The sequence below is a fragment of the Podarcis liolepis genome, assembly GCF_965112155.1.
Source record: "Podarcis liolepis genome assembly, chromosome: 14".
In the NCBI taxonomy this organism is placed as follows: domain Eukaryota; kingdom Metazoa; phylum Chordata; class Lepidosauria; order Squamata; family Lacertidae; genus Podarcis; species Podarcis liolepis.
Genome location: NC_139569.1, coordinates 11,229,464 through 11,255,540, shown reverse-complemented (window position 1 = coordinate 11,255,540; position 26,077 = coordinate 11,229,464). Strand labels below are relative to the sequence as shown.

The following is a 26,077-nucleotide window of genomic DNA, read 5'->3' as shown; positions in this document are numbered from 1 at the left end:
TAAGCACTGTGCAGCCCTGGGAATCTGTGGTTTCCTCAAAGGAGGAAGATTAGGACACCCCATCTAGGACCTTCACACTGCCAGTTAGAGATGGGTGAATATGTCAGTGTTGGTTTCTCTCAGTTTCTCATCTTTCCAACCTTAAATCCAGCTCTCTACATTTCCATGTTAATTTGTGATCTATTAAAATCCTCATGAAAAGTCACCAGCATTTTAGTGCAAATTTCTCCTACACCTGCAACTCCAAATTCACATGGGAGTGTAATCTGTTTTGAAACAAGTATTTTAAAAACTGTTGGAGATGCCGGGGATTGAACTTGTGACCTTCTGCATGCAAGGCAGATGTTCTACCACTGAGCTACAGCCCTTCCCCATCTGGGACTCAGCTACATTATTCATGTTATGCTAGAACTGTGTTATAAACATGCAACACCAGATGGCGCTGTAGAGCACAAAACTTTGTCTATACGGTTTTACATAGAGTTTTTCTTTTTCTTTTGTTATAACGATTTAATTTATGACATTTATAGTGTGCTTTCCCCCCTGTGTGTAGATCCAGCCCTAGTTTGGCCTTAAGTCATAGATCTAGGATACCAGAGTCTGTTAGGGAATGGCAGAAATGAATAAACGGTGGTATTCAGATAATATTTGGGATATGAAGGGACAATACAAGCAGCAGAACTGTGCCAGACAAGAAATTCCAGACCAGGCTAGCTAACTGAAAAACCATTAAGGATCAACGGAGAGCCATTAAGGGCAATTGGCAATGCAAAAAGCTATCATTCCCTGCCTGCTGCGAGGAGTGGACAGAGACAGGAGGTTTGGGAGGCTGCCAAGGTGATGGGGGATGTGATGTAACAGGAAAAAATGTCCTTTTTGAAATGTAAAGGTGTTCTGGGAACAAGGAGGAAGGAGGCAGAACCATCTTGGCACTGGCTGGAGGAGGCTGCACCGAGAGACTGGGAGCGATGGCTGGCTGCTGCTATGGACCCCACGAATCTTGGAGGGGAGTGAGAGACTGTGGGAGAGATTCATGGGGTTTGTGAGGGGGATTCTGTCAAGAGGGTTTGTTCTGACAGGTGGTAGAGCAGAGGAGAGCCGAGAACTCTCAGTACAGTGGTGCCTTGCAAGACGAAAAGAATCCGTTCGGTGATTCTCTTCGTCTAGCGGTTTTTTCGTCTTGCGAAGCAAGCCCATTGATGGATTAGCGGATTGGCGCTATTAGAGGCTTTTAGAGGCTTTTAGAGGCTTTTAGCGGCTTATCTGCTGATCGGATCAGCTGATAAGCGGCTTAGCGGCTTAGAAAAAGGGGGGGAGGAAAAAAAACCAGCAGGAACTCGCAAGACATTGTCGTCTTGCGAAGCAAGCCCATAGGAGATTCGTTTTGCGAAGCACCTCCAAAACGGAAAACCCTTTCGTCTAGCGAGTTTTCCGTCTTGCGAGGCATTCGTCTTGCGGAGCACCACTGTGTATGCTCTAAGGTTCTGAATCACAGAACACTGTTAAAAATAGACAAGACACAGCCCCACACGATGTTCACAGGAAAAAGGATCCTCAGAGGGAATACTCTGATAGAAAAGGGGTAGTAGTGATTCTGAGGCCAAGGAGGATTTGGAGGTCTGTAAGGGAAACAGACCAGTTAAAAACCTAAGTTCCTGAAGTGAGTGTGGATAAGTCTGATCTATGGAAGATGTGTAAAAGAAAGTAACCTTAAGCCTGAACAGCATAGAGCGTATAACTTGAGACAGTATACGTTTTAATAAAAAGCAACAGCACTGTTTGTTACAATTCTGTGGAAGAAGAAGAAGCAAAACTCTTTGCTTACATCTGTTATAATAAAGTTTGTTTGCAACCTTTTTTCCCAAAAGAAAAACCCACTGTCACTCGTGATTCATTCTCCACTGGGGATTTCACCTAAGAGAAAGGGAAACAGAGGCCTGGCACAGTGGTCCTAGGGAGAAAGAGGGCCGATGCGCCATTGCACCCTCCCTCTATTGAAAGGTTTAGGCGTAAATATGTGCCCAATAAATCATATTTCCTAAAGATGCTAGATTCTGGTGTGCCTCGATTTCTCCAACGGAAACACAACCCTGGGTTAGCGCCAGGAACCCCCGTGGAATCTTGCTGCTGCTCAGCAGAGATTGGTAGTATTTTATATAACAGTATTTTATGATACATCTGCTGCTCAAAGCGGGAATCACTTGACCCCACTAACCACCCTCAAGCTCAAGTAAATGCACATCTAAGGGAGTTTGGTAAAAACAACAACGCTTCATAGGTACCTCCTTAGCTTTCTCTTTCAGCGCAGCAAGCTGAGAGGTATCGAAACGGACCACAGAGCCAAGGAATTCCACAGTCTTGGCGAAAGTGCCCGGATCCATGCAGGCCAGCTCTTGGGCTGACCAGAACATGTTGGCTTCTGATAATTTCATAATCTCCTCTGAGGAAGGTGCCATGACGTCTGCGCAATCTGGTACTGAAGAAGATATATTCGCAGAGAGGTTAATCACCGACCAAAACTCATTGACTGTAATGCTAAGCGGTAATTAGATCGTAATGCTAATCTTTTGCAAGATTACTGCCACGTTGGGCAGGGTGGGGCAGCAACAACTTCCATTACAATGCAGGTTACTACCACAGTGCAGATGTTTCATTTGACACTTCTATTTCTCTGGTGGGAGAAAGGATCTCATCACCTTAAACTTCGTCTTACAGGGCTCCATGTGCGAGAGTTTTTGCCTTGGATATCCCAAGCGCATTTGGATTACAGCTATTGCCTACATTGAATAAGTTAGGCCGAGATAGCTTAGGCCAGGAATGGGAGACCTCTGGCCTAGGGGGAAATTTGGCCCTTCAGGCTTCCCTACCTGGCCCTTGGGATTCTCCCCAGACCAAACCATTAAGTATAATTGTACATTGAAATGGAAAATAACTTTGTATGTGTTTTGCACAAGGTGTAACATTGTAAAAGTCCATTGAAGCCAGGCATGCTAAGCAGGAGGGGAGCTAGGGGGCCAGCCCCCTGGAAAATTTAAATAAGGGGCTGGGCCCCCTCAAGGTTCTGTGGTAGCTGTGCGCAAGTGACACTGCGTCATGCGCAAGGGACATCAGCATGCAATGGGGTATGCGAGCGCACTGCAGGGCATGCTAATGTCATGCGTGCATGCTTAGGAGGGGGTGCACGCATGGCATGCTGATCCGGCTCAACCCTGGCCCCCTCAACCACAGGGGCAAGGCGGCAGGAGTGATTGAAGCTAAGCAAGGGCAGCAGAGACCCTTACAACTGATAATTAACTAAGAATGTACCTATCTCTGCTCCTCTGTCATGAGGTGTTCAACTCACACAAAATGGAGATTTGCAACTGAATATCTTTCTCATTTGATCTAAAGTCAGTCTTTGTTCTGTGCTAATGACTCCCTCTCCAGGAACACAGCCTCAGGCTGGAATGCAGGCTGTGTGTAGAGGGACAGAGCTTTGGTTTTTCAGTTCTGGATGAAGTAATTTCATATTTCTAAGATGCTGTACCTGTGCTTGGACAAGCACATGATATGATGCAACTATTTGGATGTGACGTCATTCTGAGTGTTTTGGAACAAGTTCCGTTAGTAAAGCTTTTGAACCATATTTTTTTAGACTGGACAATTTTTACGTATTTCAAGGAGAGTCAGTTTTCATTTATCCTAATGCTTCCAAAAGTGCAATATTAGTAACTGCAATATACCCTCTCTCCAAGCCACACCCTTCGGTGGTCCAGCTTTGTAATGTACTTCAACATTTTTGCCTGGCTGGAAACGTGTCCTTATACTCTGATAATGCTTGCATGCATGGAAGATAAAGAAGTGTGTGTGTGTGTGTGTGTGTGTGTGTGTGTGTGTAAAAACTGGGCTACTGTAAAAAGGTAACATTTGCATTCCTTTCTCCACTCACTTTTGCCTCTGGTCTCACCCACCACTTGTATATGGCCCCCAGAAGCTTGCCCTTAAGGGAATGTGGCCCTTGAACTTAAAAAGCTTCCAAGCACTAGCACTTACTGGGATGCATCAGCCAACATCTTAAAAAAAAAATCGGTTAACAACTGTCCGAGCCCTTAGAAAAGTGTGGCTTTGCAATTTTAACTAAAAAAGAAAGCAACTTTGCATTGGGTTATCTTCTGTAATAAAGTAGAACATCACAGATGCTGATTAGGAGCCGAGTTTTCCCCCACTAAGCAAATTACAGCGAGGATGTACCAAAGAGATTTGTACTTGGAACGGAAGCGAAAGGAAGGATTTGCTTCAATCAAACAGAACTACAGAAGCCAGCAAAACATTCTAACAAGATTGTGTCTGCTGGGCCAATGGAGGGAGGGTCAATAATAAACAAACAGTAAATCGGATGTCGTACTAGCAAAAATCCATTCATCATCTGTCAAACTGGAATAGCTTCACATTTTTAGAAGCAAAAGGGGGTTTACTCCACATCCTCTCTCTTTGATGTAAACAATACACATGAAGAGGCAAGGATGGACAAATTTGTCAGTGTTGGTTTCTCACTGACCTGCCTGCTGTCTCACCCCTCTCAGTAAGCAACAGCACCCCACGTGCTGGGAGGCCAATACTGCAGCTTCACCCCACCTGGTGAGCCACTTCTCCTTGCTTGCTGTTTTTCTTTATGAAATCTAGTACAGTGGTACCTTGGTTCTCAAATGCCTTGGTACTCAAACAACTTGGAACCTAAACACTGCAAACCCAGAAGTGTGTGTTCCAGTTTGTGAACTTTTTTCGGAAGCCGAACATGCTCCATTTTGAGTGTTATGCTCCTGTTCTGAGCGCCACACTTCTGTTTTGAATGTTACGCTGAGGTCTGTCTGTTTTCACTATTTATTTTGTGTTTTTGTTTTTGTGGCTCTTTTTTTGTTTTTGTGACTGTGTGGCACCCAATTCAGCTACTGATTGGTTGATTGTGTGACTGCAGTACATTGTTTATTGCTTTCATTTTATGGATCAATTGTCTTGTTAGATAGTAAAATCCATGTTCAATTGCTGTTTTAGGGGTTGTTGTTTTTTGCATTATTTTCTATGGGAAAGTGTGCCTTGGTTTTTGAACGCTTTGGTTTTGGAACGGACTTCTGGAATGGATTAAGTTTGAGAACCAAGGTACCACTGTATAAATATTCATTTGAGACAATAGACAAAAGAAGCCAAACTCAGCAGCATTTTTTTCTGCTATACAAAGCCAGGAGTGCATTCTACCTACCAGAAGTCAAATCAGGTGTTGTCCCTGGGATGCTGGAGTTGCGGATAGATTCAAATTGAGCCAAGAGCAGCTCCCCAGTTGGCAGAACTGGCCCAGTCGTCTTTGATGCTATTTCCGAGATGATATCAGGAAACTTTAAGGAGAGGGAAGGACAAACTAAAGATGGTTATTATTATCATGCAAGGTGCACTGGCCGAAACAACATATTCTGCCAACTATGAAAGGTGAAGGAGCCCTGTCTTCTTTTGCATTAGGCCACCCTAGATAGCAATATGCTGCAACATTTTGTTGCAGGTCCAGCTTGTCATGATTAATAGCCATGAATTTGTCTGACCCCCTTTTAAAACCATCTAAGTCAGCCGCCCTCACGACATCCAATTTCAGTGAATTCCACAAATAAATGATGTGCTATGGGAAGCAGCAATTCCTTACTGTCAATCCCAAATCTATTGCCCACTCATTTCCCACAAGTTCTAATGTAGTTCAAAAGAGAGAGAGAGAGAGAGAGAGAGAGAGAGAGAGAGAGAGAGAGAGAGAGAGAGAACTACCGTATTTTTCGCTCTATAAGATGCACTAGACCACAAGACGCACCTAGTTTTTGGAGGAGGAAAACAAGAATGTTTTTTTTCTGAATCTCAGAAGCTGGAACAGCAAGAGGGATTGCTGCGTAGTGAAAGCAGCAATCCCTCTTGCTGTTCTGGCTTCTGGGATAGCTGCGCAGCCTGGATTCGCTCCATAAGATGCACACACATTTCCCCTTACTTTTTAGGAGGGAAAAAGTGAGTCTTATAGAGCAAAAAATACAGTACATACCTCTATCCGCTCTCTCTGCACTAGGTATCATTTTATTACAATAAAAAGGCAAGTATTTTTTATTTTCAAGGCAAATGTTGCATCTTGCAAGGACTCTATATATACTATTAAGTGAACTCATCTGAGTGTGGGTCCTTCGGAAGCCAAAATGGCACAACTGAAACACAAGTGTGTGACAAAGTTTTGTCAAAGGAAGTAGCACCCTTGGGTGAAACCCCAAGGTTTTCTGAAGTATGGGGGGGTGGGACTCAAACAGCCCATTGAGGATAGAACTTGCTCAGTGGCTATAGAACACTGCCTGTTGGGGAAGGGGATGAAAAGTAGAGGGGAGGGGGAATGGAATGGCATATCCTGGAAAAGGTTGTCACTGGCTAGCTGGAATTGAGAACAGAAGCACTCCAAACACACCCCAGCAAGAATTCTGAGAGTACCTTTTCCACGAGGATGTTTAATTCAGCTTTTGGCAAAAGGGCTATGAATGATCCAACGTCCCGCGTGGTTTCAGCTGTCCAGTTTCTTGGGGAACTTGGAAATACATTTTGGAATATGATGTGAACAAAGAAATCTCAGAGCGTGCCACAATGATGTAGCAAATGTACCAATAAAATCCATATGCTGGAACACAGCCAATAGCTATGTAAAAATGCCCTTTTGTTGCTTTCTTTACATAAGATCTTTTAAAATTATTACTTAGACATGTGTTCTATGGATACCACTTCCCCGCATGCCTCTACTGTAAATTGTGAGATTCTCCTGTGTCCTGATTGAAGAAAGTGATCAACTTTAAGGTGAAAGTCCTTTGTCATTAATGGTTATATACTGTGTGTTGTTAAATGAATACAACAGAATTAATTTTTTTTAAGTGTCAGACTGATTTATATGCTGCTACACGAAGATTCGGGACGCGGGTGGTGCTGTGGGTTAAACCACAGAGCCTAGGACTTGCCGATCAGAAGGTCGGCGGTTCGAATTCCCGCGACGGGGTGAGCTCCCGTTGCTCGGTCCCTGCTCCTGCCAACCTAGCAGTTCGAAAGCACGTCAAAGTGCAAGTAGATAAATAGGTACCGCTCCGGCGGGAAGGTAAACGGCGTTTCCGTGCACTGCTCTGGTTCGCCAGAAGCGGCTTAGTCATGCTGGCCACATGACCTGGAAGCTGTACGCCGGCTCCCTCGGCCAATAAAGCGAGATGAGTGCCACAACCCCAGAGTCGGTCACGACTGGACCTAATGGTCAGGGATCCCTTTACCTTTACACGAAGATTCAGAGCAAAACCCTCGCAGATTATTCTCTTACCCATGCAATTCAATAAGTCTGTGCTTGATTTCTGTCTTCTGATCATCGCTGAGATGATGGCATAGTCCGAACTGGTGAAGGGCTGTTGCCATCGCTTCCTGCGAGATTCCCTCACAAATAAACTCTGGGGGTAGATGGCAAATGAGATTTCCAAGCAAGTCGATGTCATATTCATCGATGGCCGAGCCGTTCTGAAATAAAGAAATCAGTGCTGGGGTTTGCGTGTGCGATTTTGATCAAGCAAAAGATGGAATGAGTTCTGAAGAACCGCTAAAAACATAGAGAAAACAACCATTAAAAACAGTTAAGAAAACCTAAGGGTTTATTTCCTCTGGGTATTATGTTGAGTTCCTTTTCCCCAGTTTCATTCCTGGTTTTCTTTCTTGTTTGGCTTGCTGCTGCTTCAGTGAGCTAGTTTGGGTTGTTTTGTATACAGTGGTACCTCGGGTTAAGTACTTAATTTGTTCCGGAGGTCCGTACTTAACCTGAAACTGTTCTTAACCTGAAGCACCACTTTAGGTAATGGGGCCTCCTGCTGCTGCCGTGCCGCCGGAGCACGATTTCTGTTCTCATCCTGAAGCAAAGTTCTTAACCTGAGGCACTATTTCTGGGTTAGCGGAGTGTGTAACCTGAAGCGTATGTAACCTGAAGTATATGTAACCTGAGGTACCACTATATTATGTTTTTTAAATTGTTATTTTGTATGGGGTTGCCCATAAAAGACTTGGAGAGCCTGTGCGGACCCCAAAGTGGGACGTACACATTTTAACGAAACAAAATAGTGTCATATTCTTACCAGGCAGTCTTGCACTTTTTGCAGAATTGCTTGTTTCTTCTCCCTATTTGAAACAAGACGGTCAAGTTCAAGCTTCCCCAGGCTGGTCACAAAAGGGGCACAGAGAGGTCCTGAAATGGATTCCAGATACTCAGCACTAGAGGAAAGATTTAAAATATCGGTTTTGGGGAAGAAGAAACTAGGATCTTTAGAGCACTACATACTAAAATTCATTTAGCAGCGTATCCCACTTTTCCCTTGAAGGGCACTGTATGACATACATTGGGTTCTTATGGCCCAGAAATGAAGAATGTCTGGTTCCGCCAGATGTTGTTGGACTGCATCTCCCATCAATCTTAGCCATTGGTGATGCTGACTGGGCATGATGGGAGATGGAGTCCGGCAACACATGGAGGGCAACAGGTTTTCCCTACCCCGGTGTGTATGTAGATATATAGGATTGTGGCTTCACAGCAGGCAGCAGAAATCTTTATTTCTGTTCTCTGTCTATCCAGGAGCCTTTGTGTTTCTTTAATGTGTGGGACAGATCTGAGTGACAAGCAAAGGTTACACACTCTTATAGATGTAGAGCAGCCATTTCTTCTTTATCCCAGAATCCTATGAGCGTAACCTGAAATCTATAGCATCTGAGAGGTATTTTCTTTCAGTCTGCCATTGCCATCTTGGAACTATTTATCATTCATTCATTTATTGCATTTCATAGAACTCTACACAGAACTGTAGAGTTGGAAGGTACCCCCAAAGGTCATCTAGTCCAACCCCCTGCAAGGCAGGAATGTCAGCCAAAGCATCCATGGCAGATGACCATCCACCTCTGCTTAAAAACCCCCAAGGAAGGAGAGTTCACCACCTCTCGTGGGAGTCTGTTCCACTGCCAAAGAGCTCTTACTGTCAGAAAGTTTTTTCCGAATGTGTAGTCAGAATCTCCTTTCTTTTAACTTGAAGCAGTTGCCTTGAGTACTACCCTCAAGAGCAGGAGAAAACAAGCACACTTCCTCTTCCATATGACAGCCCTTAAAATATTTGAAGATGGCTATCATATCTCCTCTCAGTCTCCTCTTTTCCAGGCTAAACATACCCAGCTCCTTCAAGTGTTCCTCATAAGGCTTAGTTTCCAGACCCCTGATCATCTTGTTTGCCCTCCTCTGCACACCTTCCAGCTTGTCAACATCCTTCTTAAATTGTGGCAACCAAAACTGGACACAGGACTCCAGGTGTGGTCTGACCAAGGCAGAATAGAGTGGTACTATTACCTCCCTTGATCTGGACACTATACTTCTATTGATGCAGCCTAGAATAGTGTTAGCTTTTTTTTACTGTTGCATCACACCGTTGACTCATGTTAAGCTTGTGGTCCATTTATATCCCAACTTTCCCCCCTAGAATCTCAAGGTGGCATACATGGCTCTCCCGCACCTCATTTAACCCCCCACAACAACCCTGTGTTTTTGCTTTTTAATGGACCAACAAGGGTACCTTTGCTTTTTATTAAAATAGGCGTGCATGAGAGAGAACTTACGGAAGCACTGATAAGAGATAGGGAGGCACAGATGCATTGGAGAGTATCCAAAATTTCCAAGCCAGATAATTGATCTGCAAAAAAGACATCCTTAAATCATTTTTAGCTATATGTGATTGTCGAGGAGCAATGGAAAAAGCAGCAGCAGCTATAATCCTTGATAGGTTCGTTGCTCATAACTTCCGGACAATATCCAGATGTACCTATCCATACCACACCTTCATGCAACGTAACATAACAGCACTTAATGACATCCACATAACATAGCAGCACATAACACAACATCCACATATGTGTAGATGTGCTGCTATGAAGATGTGGGTCATAAGACCAGACCCCCATAATATAACATGACACCACATCCACATAACATACCAGCCAAAGTCACACATCCATATACAAACTGTGGCCAATGACTGGTTTGCAACTTCTCAATGACTCACTTGCAAATTAAGTCCCACTTGGAAGCACAATTAGACTAGTGTGCAAAACCCAAATTTGGCTATCCACCAGATTTTTGCATTCCTTTTATTGTTGCAACACGATTCTTGTCCGTTTAAGCACACCAAATTGTGTACTTCTTTCAAAATCTATTTGAATTCCATATTCAAATATATTTTGAAAGAAGGCAAACATATAAACAATATTTTGAGGGCATTAAAAAAATAAATAAATCTCAGAGTAATGCAGAAACGTAACAGAATTATGGTAAAAGCTTTAGAAGGTGGTGTTGGCCTGAAATAGACCCACCCACCCTGGCGCTAGCTTCTGTTGAACACAGAATAATCATTACGGTGCTTTCACAATTTTACCTGATATGGCGACAGCAGATGAAGATTCTTTTCAAAAACTTTGAATGTGTTTAAAAAAGAGACTGTGCTCATACTCTCAAGCTGACTGCATGTTACTCCTTTGACCAATTGGCTGATGCTGATTTGAAGAAAGCATAGATAGTTAAGTAATTATAAGACCCAACATGACTTGGCACGTTTTACAGTGCAATTCTATGTATGTCTACTCATATGTAAGTCCCATAACATTCAGGAAGTGTGCCGAGAAGTGTATCCAGACCATCTTTATTTTGCAGATGGGACTGAAGTGCATAGCGTAAATTTAGGTTGGGTAATTAAAATTAGTGCTTTTTTCTGAAAAAAAATGTTTAGGGGTACTCTCATTTTCCTAATCATATTGAAATACTGCCCCTCAATGAGGCCAAACTTAGATTCACAAAATATTTAGAGGTATGCATACCCCTGTGTACCCCCAGAAAAAAAGCACTTATTAAAAAAATACATTAAAGTGCTCTGTTGCCCAACTCAACAAATCCACGTTTTAAAAATTGGACTTTTTTGTGGTTTGTAAATTAACAGTTAAATGCACTTGAATGGTGTGGGACGAACAAAGGGAAAATTGCTTCCTGCGTGCTGTTACTTCCATGGTGATGCTCTGCCTATAGAAATTTCAGGCATCTGAACCTCAAAAGAGCAATAATAATACTTGCAATTGTGGCACCATAAGGATGGAAAGGTAAGGGTCAGTGTGAAATTTGCACTCATACCTTAAGAGGTCAGGAGGAGGGGTTTTCTTTGACAACAATTCATACAGAAACAAGGCCTGAAATGAAATTATAAATTGAAATGAAAGTACTGAAATCAAATTAGCTGCAGGGCATCCCCAGTCCCTAAAGGAATGCTCATTTTCATCACTTCAGTCTCCTCTCCCAACTTCAGTTTTCTTCCCTTGCTATACTTAGCTGACATCGTGACATTCAGTACCTCCCAGAAGCTTGCAGGTTTTTGCCAGGCTGCTTTGGGATTTTTCTGCATACCTGGTCTGCACTTCAGAATACCCAGTGCCGGATTTACATATAAGCTAAACAAGCTATAGCTTAGGGCCCCCAAAAAATTTAAAGGGAAAAAACCTGAATGTACATTTCAAAAAAATAAGATAAAAAACAAATAAAATAAAACCTACATACAACAACAGTGTTTTGTGTTGTGTAGGCTCCTATGAAGTAAGTAATGGACCCCGCCTGCTAGCCTGCTCCCTAAAATATCACTGGTTTGCTCATTTCTATATATAGGGTGCCTACATTCTGCATGGACTGGTTGCATGACAGCATGTGCAAATGGCTTTAGATACCTATTAGGACCATAGATTACCATATAGCATGCAAAGCAAACTCCGGCCCTCCAGATGTTTGGGACTACAATTCCCATCATTCCTAGCTAACAGAACCAGTGGTCAGGGATGATGGGAATTGTAGTCCCAAACATCTGGAGGGCCAGAGTTTGCCTATGCCTGCCATATAGCATATATTCAACACAAAAAAGAGTGACAATTTGTTGTTGACAAAGGACAGCTGGACATATAAAGGGCTACCGTCAGTAGCTTAGGGCCTCATCAAACCTAAATCCGGCCCTGGGGATACCTGAGAGATATTTGTGTTGTTAGTTACCTGACTTGGCCTTAATTCTTTGTCTTTCACCAGTGAAGAGTTCAGTCCTTCCACCATCCATAAAGTAACAAGTGACACCTCTTTAAAAAAGGCCCCTTGCATATCGGCAATCACTGATATCAGCTCCGTGGATTCGATCATCTACAGAAGAAGCACAAGAGGCAATGCTAAGACGAGTCCTGATGAATCAGGCCAATGGCTGTTCCAGTCCAGCATCATGTTCTCACAGTGGCCAACCAGATGCCTGTGGGAATCCCGAAAGCACACCAGTGCTCTGCCCACCAACAAGTGGTGTTCAGAAGTGTTACTACCTCCAAAAGTGGGGGTAGAACATAGCCACCATGGCTAGTTGCCTTTGATAACTTTATGAATCCTCAAAACTTCTTTTAAAGCCATCCAAGATGGTGGCGATTTTCTTGCGGTGGCAAATTCTCCACAGTGTCTTATCCCAGTTTACATCACTTGCTTTAACTGAACAGCTGCAGCTCCCTCAGAGTTTGCCCCAAACCCAAAGGCAACAGTACAAGGTATAGCTTATTTGGAAGTTCTTCTGACTGAACTCAGTGGGACCTAGGCCCCATCTGCAAATATACAATTACAGCAATATCGTACCATTTTAAACAGTCGTGCTTTCCACCAAAGAATCCTAGGAATAGCAGAAGAAGAAGAGAAGAGTTTGGATTTGATATCCCGCTTTATCACTACCTGAAGGAGTCTCAAAGCGGCTAACAATCTCCTTTTCCCTTTCTCCCCCACAACAAACATAATGTGAGGTGAGTGGGGCTGAGAGACTTCAGAGAAGTGTAACTAGCCCAAGGTCACCCAGCAGCTGCATGTGGAGGAGCGGGGAAGCGAACCCAGTTCACCAGATTACGAGTCTACCGCTCCTAACCACTACACCACACTGGCTTTGTTAAGGGTGCTGGGAGTTATTAGGGGTATACATAATCAAATTATCAAAAGACAGAAAAATCAACACATTTCTTTTAAAAATGCACACATTCCAAACAAGAGAACCAAAATGTCAATTACCTGTGCAGCAAACCTGCACAGCTTTATTAATCCAAAAGCTTGTCCTGAATAGTAGGAAATGTTTGCATTCTTTCACCTGGCCACAACCTGTAGCCATGCTCTGTGCCAGGCGAGAGGAATCTCAAGATGTTCTGGACTACAACTGACATCATCCTGGCTGTGAGGTGGAAGTCAACAACATCTGGAGGCCTATAGGATTCTCACTGATAAGCTCCTCGCTGATAAAGTCTTGAGAACTTTAATTGAAACTGTTTATGGAATGTTTTACCTGTTTTAGATTTTTTTAATAATAATAATAATAATAATAATAATAATAATAATAATAATAATAATGTGGATATGTTTGTTCCCTCAGGAGGTAGGACAGTATATAAATTCAACAACGAAAAACAACAATAATTTTATCCCCTTTTTTGGGTTAGAGAACTGCATCACAAAATTCAGACAGAAAGGATACCCGCGTTTCTGTTTGTGTATGAAGGCTCAGCAAACTTTTTCAGCAGGGGGCCAGTCCACTGTCCCTCAGACCTTGTGGGGGGCCGGACTATATTTTTTTTTGGGGGGGGGGGAAGAATGAATGAATTCCTATGCCCCACAAATAACCCAGAGATGCATTTTAAATAAAAGGACACATTCTCCTCATGTAAAAACACACTGATTCCTGGACCGTCCGTGGGCTGGATTTAGAAGGCGATTGGGCCGCATCCGGCCCACGGGCCTTAGTTTGCCTACCCATGGGGTATCATTTTGGAAAGTGCGAACCCACGTGCGAAATGTCAGGTGAACTGGATTTCTCCCCCAACTCTACTCCTCCCACACAAAGATCTGCAAATACCTTCCGGAGGATCCCTTGGTGCTGTGCTGGTGACAAATCTGATGCACGTTGCGCCAGTGCGCCTCTGACAACCTGAGAGAGCTCTTTGGGACTCATGTTGTGGAACGCCTGGGTGCTGATCCCAGTCGCCAAAGCACCCATTTGACTTATATTATGAAACGACAAAGCCTGCATGAAGAACAAAATAAATGCACAGCAGCCGATTAACAGAGTATAAGACTGCATTTGGACAGTATGCATAGGTTATATGTAAAATCTCCAAGGTTGTTTTTGCATATCATGGGCAGAAGGCTTTTGAGCCACTTGCACTTTATATTGTACTAGCAGTCTTTTACCTGGCATTGCCTGGGTACAATGCAGAGCAGTTCTGAATAGTTCATTTTAGATTCATTTTACAGCAACATCCCCCAAAGTACCTTTTCATACATCAGGTATTTGCTGGATAAAATCATGATCTGGCTTTTGGCCCATCCAGAGACTTGGTTTAAGGTTGGAATAGCATTGTGCACAGCCTCAGGTGAGAGAGACTCCAACTGGCTGATAGTTAGTCCCACAACTGCGTCCGAGAGTGACCCAAGAGTGTCGTTCAACGTCTGATTTTGCATGGCAATGTCAAGAAGTTGGGATTTGAGCTGAAACAGTTTTTTAAAAAGTGTGTTAAAGAACTGATCAGAAGCTAAAACATGTATGCTTTCTGAGGCTAACTTTCCTTTGTTTCTCTGATCAATAGCAACGCTTGCTAAACAGACATTCTTAACAGTTATAAACACATAAAGGCCTGGGTTGCACACCACATTGAACCACAGCAGCTGTAGTTAGCAAAAAAGAATGTTTGCCGTGTGGAAGAGTGCTAGGCGTTCTTGTAGGCAAACTACACAAGTGAGAATAGATCTACCCAGTTATCTTGCTAGTAATTAATGGAGCAGCAGAGATATTGCTCCAGAGTAGTGTTGGTACATTCGGTCTGGCCATTGGTTTGTTGGTGATATGCTATGGAGAGCAGAAGATCTACATCCAGTAGAATGGAAGCAGCTATGCCAGAACCATGTAGTAAACTGGGAACCTCAATCAGACACAATACTTTCTGACAGCCTATGTAGGTGGAATACATGCTTGATAAACAAGTGAGCTATTTACTTGGTGGACAGGGCGCAAGATATGAAATGGGCCGTTTTTGCAAGCAAGTCCACCACTACCAGGAATGTACTGTGCCCACCTGGTAGGGGAAGATCTGTGACAATATCCAAGGATATACTATTCTAAATCCAAGAGGGAATTGGAAAGAGATGTAACAACCTAGGCAGTTTGTTGGGTGGATTCTTGGTTTGCCGGCAGCTATCATGGCTGGGCATGGTGCTCCATGTCCTTCGAAACCCTGTGCCACCAAAATTCTCAGGTGCCCGAGTGGACAGTCTTTTACAGAACCAAATGACCAGCAGGCTGGCTATCATGACATGACACTAAACTCAAATTTCTGTCACTTCCAAAGTGATGCAATCATTCTAGCAAGAATAAAGTCTATACCCACCTTCTGAACATCAGCCTGGAAACCCCTCAGCTGGTTACATTTAATCATTTGATGAAGCAGTACCCGGGCCACATTGGCACCCATCTGTTCCAGGCTATTGTAAAAACAAACCAACAAGCCTAACCTGCATGAAAGAATGTGGAAGTGAGTTGGCAGGCTTTCCCTACTGAATGCCCATCACTACAGTGCAGCTGGGTAGCATAGGGCAGTGGTTAAGAGACTGAGTTATAAACCAGAAAGTCCTAGGGGGTTTATAATGCTTCCCTCTCTTTTAGAGTTGTTGTAAGGCTCATACAACAGCGGGTGGCACTGTGGTCTAAACCACTGAGCCTAGGGCTTGCCGATCAGAAGGTCAGCGGTTCGAATCCCCACGACAGGGTGAGCTCCCGTTGCTCGGTCCCTGCTCCTGCCAACCTAGCAGTTCAAAAGCACGTCAAAGTGCAAGTAGATAAATAGGTACCGCTCCAGCGGGAAGGTAAGAGGCGTTTCCGTGCACTGCTCTGGTTCACCAGAAGCGGCTTAGTCATGCTGGACACATGACCCGGAAACTGTCTGTGGACAAACACCGGCTCTCTTGGCCTATAGAGGGATATGAGCGCCGCAACCCCAGAGTTGTCCGCGACTGGACCTAACGGTCAGCGGTACCTTTACCTTTACCTTTAAGGCTCATAAGAGGGTATAATACACACAACGTGCCTTCCATACTCTAAGCGCACTGTATATAAGTGGTACTGTTATATCAGGCAACCAATCAAAGCAAATTATTTTGAATCAAATTACATGTCCAGAAAAATCACATGACACAGCCCTTCTGAGACTGTACCACTTCAGGACATATAGCAGGGGACAATTGGCTGGTTGAATGCTCTCCCACATTATTATACAAAGTCCTTGACAACTTAGGACCAGTTTACCTATGAAATGACCTTACCCCACATGCGGCCACTTGATCTCTTTGAGTAGAAGAACTGGCACCACCACAGATACCACATAATACCCATTCCACATTTGTAAGAACTCAATCATTTAGTGTGGCAGCACCTACACTTGAAAATCCCTATTGATATCAACCAGGTGCCTTCACTGTACAGTGGTACCTCAGGTTAAGTACTTAATTCGTTCCGGAGGTCTGTTCTTAACCTGAAACTGTTCTTAACCTGAAGCACCACTTTAGCTAATGGGGCCTCCTGCTGCTGCTGCTGCGCCACCAGAGCATGATTTCTGTTCTCATCCTGAAGCAAAGTTCTTAACCTGAAGCACTATTTCTGGGTTAGCGGAGTGTGTAACCTGAAGTGTATGTAACCCGAGGTACCACTGTACGCTTTTCGGCACTTGCTAAAAACAAATTCTTCTTTAGACAAGCCTACCCAGGTGCTTAGAAAGTTGAGGTAATTATATTCTTAGTATTTTAACTTTTGTATGTTTGAAAGTACTGTTGCATTTTTTTCTTTATTTTCTTGTTTTTTTGTAAAATATGTTGAGGTTTCTGCTGTTGTTGTTTACAGTCAAGCAGTGTAGAGATTTTATGAAATAAAATAAAAATAAGAGGACCCATCATATAGCACTGTGGGGTCCAGAAGAGAACAGTTTTTCCATGACTTGATAACAATCCTTGAAACACTTAGCCTCATCTCTCTCCTCCTCACCACCATGCTCAACTTGCAAAAAATACAACCTTGAGAAATATGACTTGCCTATAGAGAGTTGAGGTGTTTCTCATATCAAATCCTGATGCATTTATTCTTTCCAAGAAAGCCAGCGAAAGATCCGGTGTGATATCATACACGGTATCAAGCTGTTTTGTTGCATTGTCATAACTGATGAACAATCTCATCTAATTAGAAGAGAGATTAAAGGTGTGTTATCAGGACTGAACTCAGCAGTATACACTAAATGTTCATATTCCATATGATACCTATCTACATCCCCTCCACTGCTCCCATTTCCCTCAATCTCTGGCCAGCAAAGAAGAGTCTTGCATTTTAGAATGCTCTTGATAAGACCTGTTGTCTTGGCTAATTGGATTTAACAACTTATGTGTTCTAAACAGAACACTGTTTTTAATAATAAAAATAAAATATCTACATTTATATTTTGTTTTCCTAAGGAGATCTTACTTTTGTTCAATGTTTGTTTTATTAAACAATGAAAGTGTGTGAGAGCCAGTTTTGACCTATTATAACTTCAGGAACTGTTTTTTTAAAAGTAAAGATCATTACAGTTCTGTGGATTTGATTACTGCTAGAATCTTGCTTTCTTTCATGAGTGATATATCTATATTTCTCTCTCTTTCTCTCTCTGTGTGTGTACTCAGAACTCAAACTGGTACTGTGATTGAAATCCAGAGTAGTACTTGGAGCCATAAGAATGACACCAACCGTGCCTTATATATTCCAAAACCAATATTCAGGTGAGTACTTCATCATTACTTACTTCATTAGGGTTAATTTTTGTGATTTCTTCCAGTGGGAGGTGAACCATATATCTTCCTAGGATCCACAGGTTGTCTGCACTGACCCACGAAGTAGAATTCTCCGGTTCTGGGGACACCACAAAAGAAAATATGCTCATAGCCAAGTGAGCATCATTACTACTATAAACGAACAAGTTGGCCTTGCAACAAAATGTTACAGTGAAAAGTGCTTCTATTCAGGGCTCTAGCCAGCCAGCCAGTCATGCCATGTTCAGTGCCCTCTCCTCCCAGTTTTCTGGCCAGCTGTCAGTAAACATTTTGCAACTGCTGTGCATAACCTATTCAGTTTCCCTCTGATTTGTTGGGGGGAGAAAATTTATTGTACTTTTGCAAACCTTGGGGTCCTCACTCCCACAACAAGCCTGCTGATACCCGCCAGACACTCTTGTGCATGGGGATCAGGGCCGGAATTAGGTTTGATGAGGAGATCTTACTTACTGAAGGTAGTGGAGCCCTTTATATGTCCAGCTGTCCTTTGTCAACAACAAATTGCCACTGTTTTTTGTGTTGAATATATGCTATATGGTAATTTATGGGCCTAATAGGTATCTAAAGCCATCTGCACATAACAAAATATGCATTTTATCAAAGTAATTGTTGAACTGAAATACAATTAAGAAGTATATTAATAGTGAAATAATTATTAAGCTCTAACTTAAAATGATTGAGTGCCCATTACTTACATCATAGGAGCCTACACAACACAAAACACTACTGCTGTATGTAGGTTTTATTTCATTTGTTTTTTATTTTATATTTTGGAAATGTACATCCAGGTTTTTTTTTCTTTAATTTTTTTTGGGGGCCCCCAAGAGAGTGGGGCCCTAAACTATAGCTTGTTTAGCTTATACATAAACCTGGCACTGATGGGGATGGTATCATTTTGGCAACGTAAGGAACAACCCTTAGATAATTAGTTCACTATTAGTATACAGAATATGCAACCTAAAGTCAAAACCTGGGCAGCTGCATTTTGAACTTCCTTCAAAGGCAGTCCCACAGGATTACAGTAATCCAACTGAGCAGATCTCCTCATTTCTTTGGAGGCAGGGTGATTGATTCCAAGGGCAGATTTCAACCAGCAGTGATCTATAGCTTTTGCTCTGGAGCCCTCTGCTGGATTCATGTGCAGTTCTTCCTGCCATAGCTCCTAGCATTGATCTAGATATGCTGTGTAGACTGTTGTATCGATCCGTCCCAGGAAACAGTGTCCAGAATCCATATGTCCATTGGGAAACATATTTCCCAATAACAGATTATCTTCTACCTCATTGCAATCTTGTAATTCTTAGACAATTGCCTACAATAAGCCATGGCGTGAAAGACACGGTTATTCCCCCAGAAAGTTAAACAAGAGGATTTGTCTCTGAGCAGCCGGAAGAGGAGAGGCATGCAGAGGTCAGAGTAAGGATTTTGAGCAGAGGGAGGTCCATTTGCCATCATTTGGCCACACACACCAATGGGAAGCTCACTACCAGACCCTCCAAATGTCCTTATTTTCCAGGGATAGTCCCAGATTTACAGAAGCCGTCCTGGTTTCTGATTTGATCCCAGAATGTCCCGCTTTTCCTTAGGGCATCTCTATTTTCATCAGAGAAATGTTGGAGGGTATGGAGTTATGTGACCCCTGAGCCAAGGAGATAAGTAGGTAACTATACAACCTTTAGAAGACATTTGAAGGCAGCCCTGTACAGGGAAGTTTTAAAAATAATATTTAACCACTGAGTCTAGGGTTTGTCGATCAGAAGGTCAGCAGTTCAAATCCCCATGACGGGGTGAGCTCCTGTTGCTTGGTCCCAGCTCCTGCCTACCTAGCAGTTCGAAAGCACACCCAAAAAGTGCAAATAGATAAATAGGTACTGCTCCAGCGGGAAGGTAAACGGCGTTTCCGTGCGCTCCTCTGGTTCACCAGAAGCGGCTTAGTCATGCTGGCCACATGACCCGAAAGCTGTCTGTGGAAAACGCTGGCTCCCTCGGCCCATAGAGCGAGATGAGCACCGCAATCCGAGTCATCCGCAACTGGACCTAACGGTCAGGGGTACCTTTACCTTTACCTTTAATATTTTTATATATGTGGGAAGCTGCCCAGAGTGGCTGGGGCAACTCAGTCAGATGGGTGGGGTATAAATAAAATAAAATATAACAACAACAACAACAACAACAACAACAACAACAACAACAACAACAACAACAACAACAATAATAGAATAGGACATCCCTATTTTCATCAGAGAAATATAGAAGGTATGCACTACACCCGATGTAGCCTGGAGCAGGGTGCGTGGAGTGCGTGGAATGCGTGGAGTGCAGTTGATTGCTAGGGTTGCCAGGGCTGACCTGAATTCTCCAGATTTGCTGCTCCCCCACCACCTGCTTCATGGCAGAGGGAGGGCTTGAATCACCAAGTGGGCAATAGTGCCTTTAAAAAGAATGATTAAGAAGACTGTGCATGCAGCTTGCAAGGAGCTGGCTGAAAATTATTGCATAGACTTACGGTATCTAGGGTCACTGACATGCTCTCAGAGACTGTGGTTGATGCTTAGCTCCAAGTGTCATGCTTAATGACATCACCAGGAACTGCCTGCTCACGTGACATCACTGGGGGCTATCCCCTGTGGCATCCCCAGAGGCTGCTCCTAGGTTTCAGGTTTGGGCTCTGAAATCTCAGGGTCTGGGGTGCTCCTGACCCAGCAACCCTATTGATGGCTGAATGGGAGACAGCTAAACCCTAGAGAGTGAGAGGCTAGGGTGAAGTCTTCAGGTTCAGGGGACAAAATGGCTGCTGTATCTAAAAGAGCAGAGAGAGAGACAAAATGCCCTCTAGTCAATCCCCATTGATGGTGTTATGTACTAAGCTTGGATCCTAGAACAATAGGCAGGTAGGATCCTAGAATGCAACAACTGATTGGCTTGCAGGATAAGACCAATCAGGCTCCAGGAGGAAGTTAACCAGCCTATTAGGCTGGTAGGATCGTAGAATGCAACAACTGATTGGCCTGCAGGAGAAGACCAATCAGGCTCCAGGAGGGAAGTAGAATCAGCCAATCAGACGGGATTCCTTGTGTAAATAATGTACATAAAAGCCTGAGGTTTGGGGGGAAATTCAGTCACTGTTTTACAAGCTGCAGTAAAGAGAATGAAACCACTGCAGGACTCCGAGCATATTTCAGATGGGGAAAAGGCACCTACATCAGTTCCAATATAGCACATTCACTCCTGGCGAGAAGCTCTTTTCATCCCTCCTTTGTTCAGAGAGAGAGAGTGGGAGGGTGGCCAAACTTGACATCCAATGAAATTTGAGCATGTTTAAGCAGGGTGGGGGGTGTCAATGCAGAAGAGGCAGGGCCAATGTAATCAGAAACTCAGCAGCGGTCACCTGTGCATTATAAATTTTTGAAGGGGTATTTCCTGTGATTTTTGTAAGCACCATATGAGGAACAGGTGAGTACATTGGGGCATATGGGTGCCACATTGGTAAGCCCTTAAAGCAGTAGGTCCCAATTAGTTAAGTACTGTGGAACCCCTGTTTTTCAAGAGTCAAGCCATGGACCCCCTACTTTTGAAAATGTTTATATCTCTCTGCTAGTTTTAGTTATGTGAATGGTGCCACAGACTGCCTGGGTGGGTTACACAAAACCCCTGTGGTCCTCCGACCAACACTTGGGAACCACTGCCTTAAGGGAGGTATATGGCCCCTGTTGGTTGCTGGTATTCAACCTACCACTGGTATTGTAGGATTTTTGCAGGATTTGTGTCATCCAGTCGTATAGAGCCCTTTGTGCATTTGCTCCTGTTCTGTCATACAGGTCTCTGAACACAGTTGATCTGAAAGAGAAAAGCAGCACACGATGGATGGATTTGACTGACTTTCCTTTCATTAGCCTGTCAGCCAAAATTCTCCCTCCCTCCCCACCCTGCTCTCACCCTTAGTCAAAATATTCTATATTTGTGAATTACATCACCCAGCACATTTTTATAGGATTGAGGGATTGCTTTGGTTGACTTGCTATTCATATAGGTTATTTCTATACTGAGGTTGGTATTCATAAGCATTCATATTCATATAACTTGCTATTCATATAGGTTATTTCTATACCAATGTTATAAAATAAAACCACTTGTTGCCTTAAATTATTTACAGCCGGAAAAGTAACTTACAGGTTTCGAAAAGCATCTTCTTGCAGATCGTTTGGGAGCCTTGCTATGGTGTGGCGTTGCAGGTAGGTCATTGATGATGCCTGAAGGACCTGGCTTAATATGTCCACACATTCCACAGCGTTCAGCATCAGGAAGCACCTTTCCAGAGTAACGAGGAACAATGTCCTGTTTCCTCCCGGACTTTGGAAAATTCTCTCTCTTATGCCGGCCAGATCGATAACAATATTTCCCAACTCCTGAAATCAAAGAGTGCAGCTGTATCAATGGCTATTAGTCATAGGACGTGGTCATGCAACAAAAGGTTGCAGGTGCTCCAGCTAGTCAAGTTCTTTTGCCACACACACCTCTTTAGATGGGTTAAAAAGGTAAAGGACCCCTGGACGGTTAAGCCCAGGCAAAGATGACTCTGGGGTTGCGGCGCTCATCTCGGTTTCAGGCCAAGGGAGCCGGCGTTTGTCCACAGATAGCTTTCCGGGTCATGTGGCCAGCAGGACTAAACTGCTTCTGGCGTAATGGAACACTGTGACAGAAACCAGAGTGCACGGAAACGGCGTTTACCTCCCCGCCACAGTGGTACCTATTTATCTACTTGCACTGGTGTGCTGGTAATGATGAGGCTGCCACCAAAAAACCACAATGACATCAACACTGACTTGCAAGTAAGGAAGAGATCAGGCTAATAATGGCACAGGTTCAGCAGCTAGCACAAGGTCCAGAAGTCAAGATTCTGAGGTATATGAGCAAGCCAGGAGGTTCATAACTGAATGGAAGCTACAAAGATGTCCCAACAGATGACACGTCCCCTCCAGCCAAGCTTTTAAAGGCCTGTGGAGTGAGCTCATTCACGGGACTCTCTTGCCTACGGGTCTACTCCAGGTGCACACCTGCACTCCCTCTAGGCAGATGCACATCCAAAGGCTGTGCCTGCATCTCAGTCTCCCTGCCTTCAGCTCTGCTGCCAACTACTTCTTTTCAGACCTCCTTCTGGCTGGTCAAAGCCCTCCTTCTTCCATGATGAGGCTCTGCTCTCTGCTGGAGGGGCAGAGGAGGGAGCTGGGACCTCCATCTCTGACATGTAGAGTCACGAGGAGAGCACCCGGTGATGGCACCAGCGTATGTAAAAGAGAATCTAGGCCAAGACTGCTCCAGTTTGCAGCATGCTTTAACCAAAACCGATTTACCAAATGTTCCTGCTTGCTGCTGAAGAGATACTTCATTGCTGTTTGAAAATGTGGGTGATTCATCTGTCGAAACTCTGACAGCAGCACTTTGGGGTGGTATAAGAGGTTGCCCAGGTAATTTTTTACAGACACCTGAAAAACAGGGCAGAGGGGTAGAGAGGATGAATATAACTCATTCAAATACGATTTACCTTGGGTTTTTTATGAACTTGCACACTGAAAAGAGAGACAGTCATAGATCGGGGCGAGGATCATTTTTTTTCTGCCAAGGCCCAGGTCCACATCTGTCAAGGGCTACATACTAGAGCTAAAAGTGGGCAGGGCACTCCTTCATTTCCCCCCCCTCTTTTTCTGCAGTCCTCTCTCTCTCTCTCTCTCTCTCTCTCTCTCTCTGCCACCCACTTTCATCCAATTTCTCTCTCCTTGCCATGCATTTGAAATTATGCTGTGTATAACATTTTATTAATTTTCAACAATAACAAAAATAAAAGCAGTAACAATAACAATATAAAAACAAAACAAAACAAATTGACTTCCCCCTAGTCCCTTCCTTGGTTCCATTGTTTATCATTGTATGTGTCCATTGAAAAGTTATAAATCATTTGAATTGCTTATGGTCCATTCATAATTAAATTACAAGTATTTTCAAAGCCCTGCTAATGTATTAACCTGTGTACATTGCTTCTGTATATATGCACTAAAGTCCTTCCAATTTACCTTAAATTCATTGTCATCTCATTGGCATTTTAAATTGGGCTGAGGACCACATCAACTGAGGCTCAAAACCCAATGAAATCCTATGGGGTGGGGAACCTCGGTCCTGTGGGCCTATGGGCCAAATATGGCCCTCTAGGCATCTCTGGGTGGCCCTTGGGAGCCATCACCAGCCCTGCTCTGTGCCCTCCTTTGATTGCTTTTGCCTGCCTGGTATCTATCCTTGAATTGTGATAATGCGTTTGGAAAGAGCAGATTCAATAGATTTGGCTTTTAACCTGAAATTAATATAATTTCTTCCCCATCTCGATAGCTAATTCAACATTTTTTCATTCCTAAATGTACATCCAAAACAAAGGTAGTTATGTTCCAAAAGTCCAGCCAATTGTCACAAAATCCTGACAAGCATTCTGAATTTGCATGCAGAAGGTCCCTGGCATCTCTAGGTAGGGCTGGGAGAGACCCCTCTCTAAAATCCTGAAGAACTAGTGCCAGTTAGTGTAGACAGCCCTGAGTTAGATAGGTCAATGGTCTGTCTCAGTATAAAGTAGCTGGCTACCCTCCTTGTTATGCTGTGAGTTCTTCCAATGAAGAGCTCTGAAGAACTCAAAAGCTTCCTACAAATTTGTGACGTTGTCATCCGTCGTCATATAGGTATTTGCCCAACGTTGAGGTTTGGAGTTTAGGAATGTTTATTTATTTTTATTCCACCACTCACCAGCAGCAGCAGCCTACCCAACCTTACTGAAATATTCTAGTAGCAGAGATATTAGAGTGATACAAACCTGTAGGCTGCTAGCAGTAATTTCAATATCCTGAGCATGGAGACTTGCCATGATTTGGTCAAGCAGGTCAGTTGTCCACATGTTAGTGCTATAGAAGAAAACAGAAGCAAAAAAAGTATGTTCAATAATTTGTTCTGAAATTGTAATGTTTCTATAACTAGTACATCCTCATACTAACATAGCTCTATAGTTTGCATTACTAGGTACTATTTACCTTCAACAGCATTGATGTTTGGATGTCAAGTGTCATTATGAATCCAGGTGATGGGCCAAAACATGTTTTTGGTGTGACTTTGCCCCATTTTAGGCCAAACTGGGCCAAACTCACAAACCTCACTATCCATTTACCGTATTTTTCCATGTATAAGACGACCCCTATTTTTTGAGCCCAAAATAAATAATTGCAACATTCCGTGTATAAGACTCCCAATTTTAAACAATTTCTTTGGGGGAAATATAGTCTTATACACGGAAAAATACAGTAAATACCACATTTTTTTTGTTTCTACAAATTCCCAGGTAGCCCAAGACACTCTCCACTATTCTACCATACAGTAAAGAACACTAATCAGATATTACCTTTGAAAGTGAAGTATATCAAGGAGAGCTAAAAAGGGGGGAAACAATCCAAAATGTTAATACTCTCTTTCATATTATAAAGTGGATTTTTAAAAATAAATGCAAATATAGTCCGCAATTACCATTTAGATACTTTCCAGCTATGACTTCTTCCTTAAAAAAAGAGATAGAAGAGGACAAAATGCATGCAATAACAAGGGTTGTGGAATGTAGCTAAAAATATCAAGTACCGTAAAAATACTGACCACGGTTCTTTGCAGCTGTGGAGGCAGATCTGAAGGAGGAAACAGTACAAAAAAATGTTAATAGAAACTGCTTTGACTGCAGTGCTGTACGCATACTGACCTGGAGGCAAGTCCCATGAAACTCAATGGAGCTTACTTCTGAGTAGACAGGTATAGAACTGCACTGCCAGAAACACAGAAACTAAGGCATCATGAACACTGTATATATTAGTGATATCTGCTAATACCGTATTGGCCCAAATATAAGCCGCACTTTTTTCCAAATTCCCCCCAAGCCGCCGAATTTTAAAGGTGAGGCTTATTTGCGGGTGCAGCTTATATTCGGGCCAATACAGTATAATGCAATTCAAGAAAAGGTTTGGGAAGGAGTCTAAGGTGGGCCAGAGAAATTAGATCATTTTGCAAAAGATTCTGCATATTTTTTTAATACGA

General features: G+C 43.2%; 1 protein-coding gene across 2 annotated transcripts in view; it reads right to left on the bottom strand.

Annotated features, from left to right (window-relative positions):
• OTOA (otoancorin) overlaps positions 1-26,077 on the bottom strand; it is a 49,520-nt gene that overhangs the window by 13,628 nt on the left and 9,815 nt on the right. Inside the window, exons 5-25 of one of the 2 annotated variants that reach the window (XM_083474165.1) lie at positions 25,646-25,674; positions 25,523-25,549; positions 25,401-25,428; positions 24,822-24,909; positions 23,323-23,454; positions 22,142-22,377; positions 21,705-21,808; positions 17,944-18,050; positions 17,205-17,344; positions 15,511-15,634; positions 14,399-14,614; positions 13,983-14,150; positions 12,116-12,256; positions 11,216-11,271; positions 10,470-10,587; positions 9,658-9,731; positions 8,139-8,274; positions 7,343-7,533; positions 6,481-6,574; positions 5,237-5,369; positions 2,283-2,476 (exon numbers count right to left, since the gene is read on the bottom strand). In XM_083474165.1, coding sequence (XP_083330291.1) covers positions 2,283-2,476; positions 5,237-5,369; positions 6,481-6,574; positions 7,343-7,533; positions 8,139-8,274; positions 9,658-9,731; positions 10,470-10,587; positions 11,216-11,271; positions 12,116-12,256; positions 13,983-14,150; positions 14,399-14,614; positions 15,511-15,634; positions 17,205-17,344; positions 17,944-18,050; positions 21,705-21,808; positions 22,142-22,377; positions 23,323-23,454; positions 24,822-24,909; positions 25,401-25,428; positions 25,523-25,549; positions 25,646-25,674 — 2,536 coding nt within the window. Of the gene's footprint in view, positions 1-2,282; positions 2,477-5,236; positions 5,370-6,480; positions 6,575-7,342; positions 7,534-8,138; positions 8,275-9,657; positions 9,732-10,469; positions 10,588-11,215; positions 11,272-12,115; positions 12,257-13,982; positions 14,151-14,398; positions 14,615-15,510; positions 15,635-17,204; positions 17,345-17,943; positions 18,051-21,704; positions 21,809-22,141; positions 22,378-23,322; positions 23,455-24,821; positions 24,910-25,400; positions 25,429-25,522; positions 25,554-25,645; positions 25,675-26,077 lie in introns of both variants that reach the window. The other variant, XM_083474166.1, reaches the window with a different exon arrangement.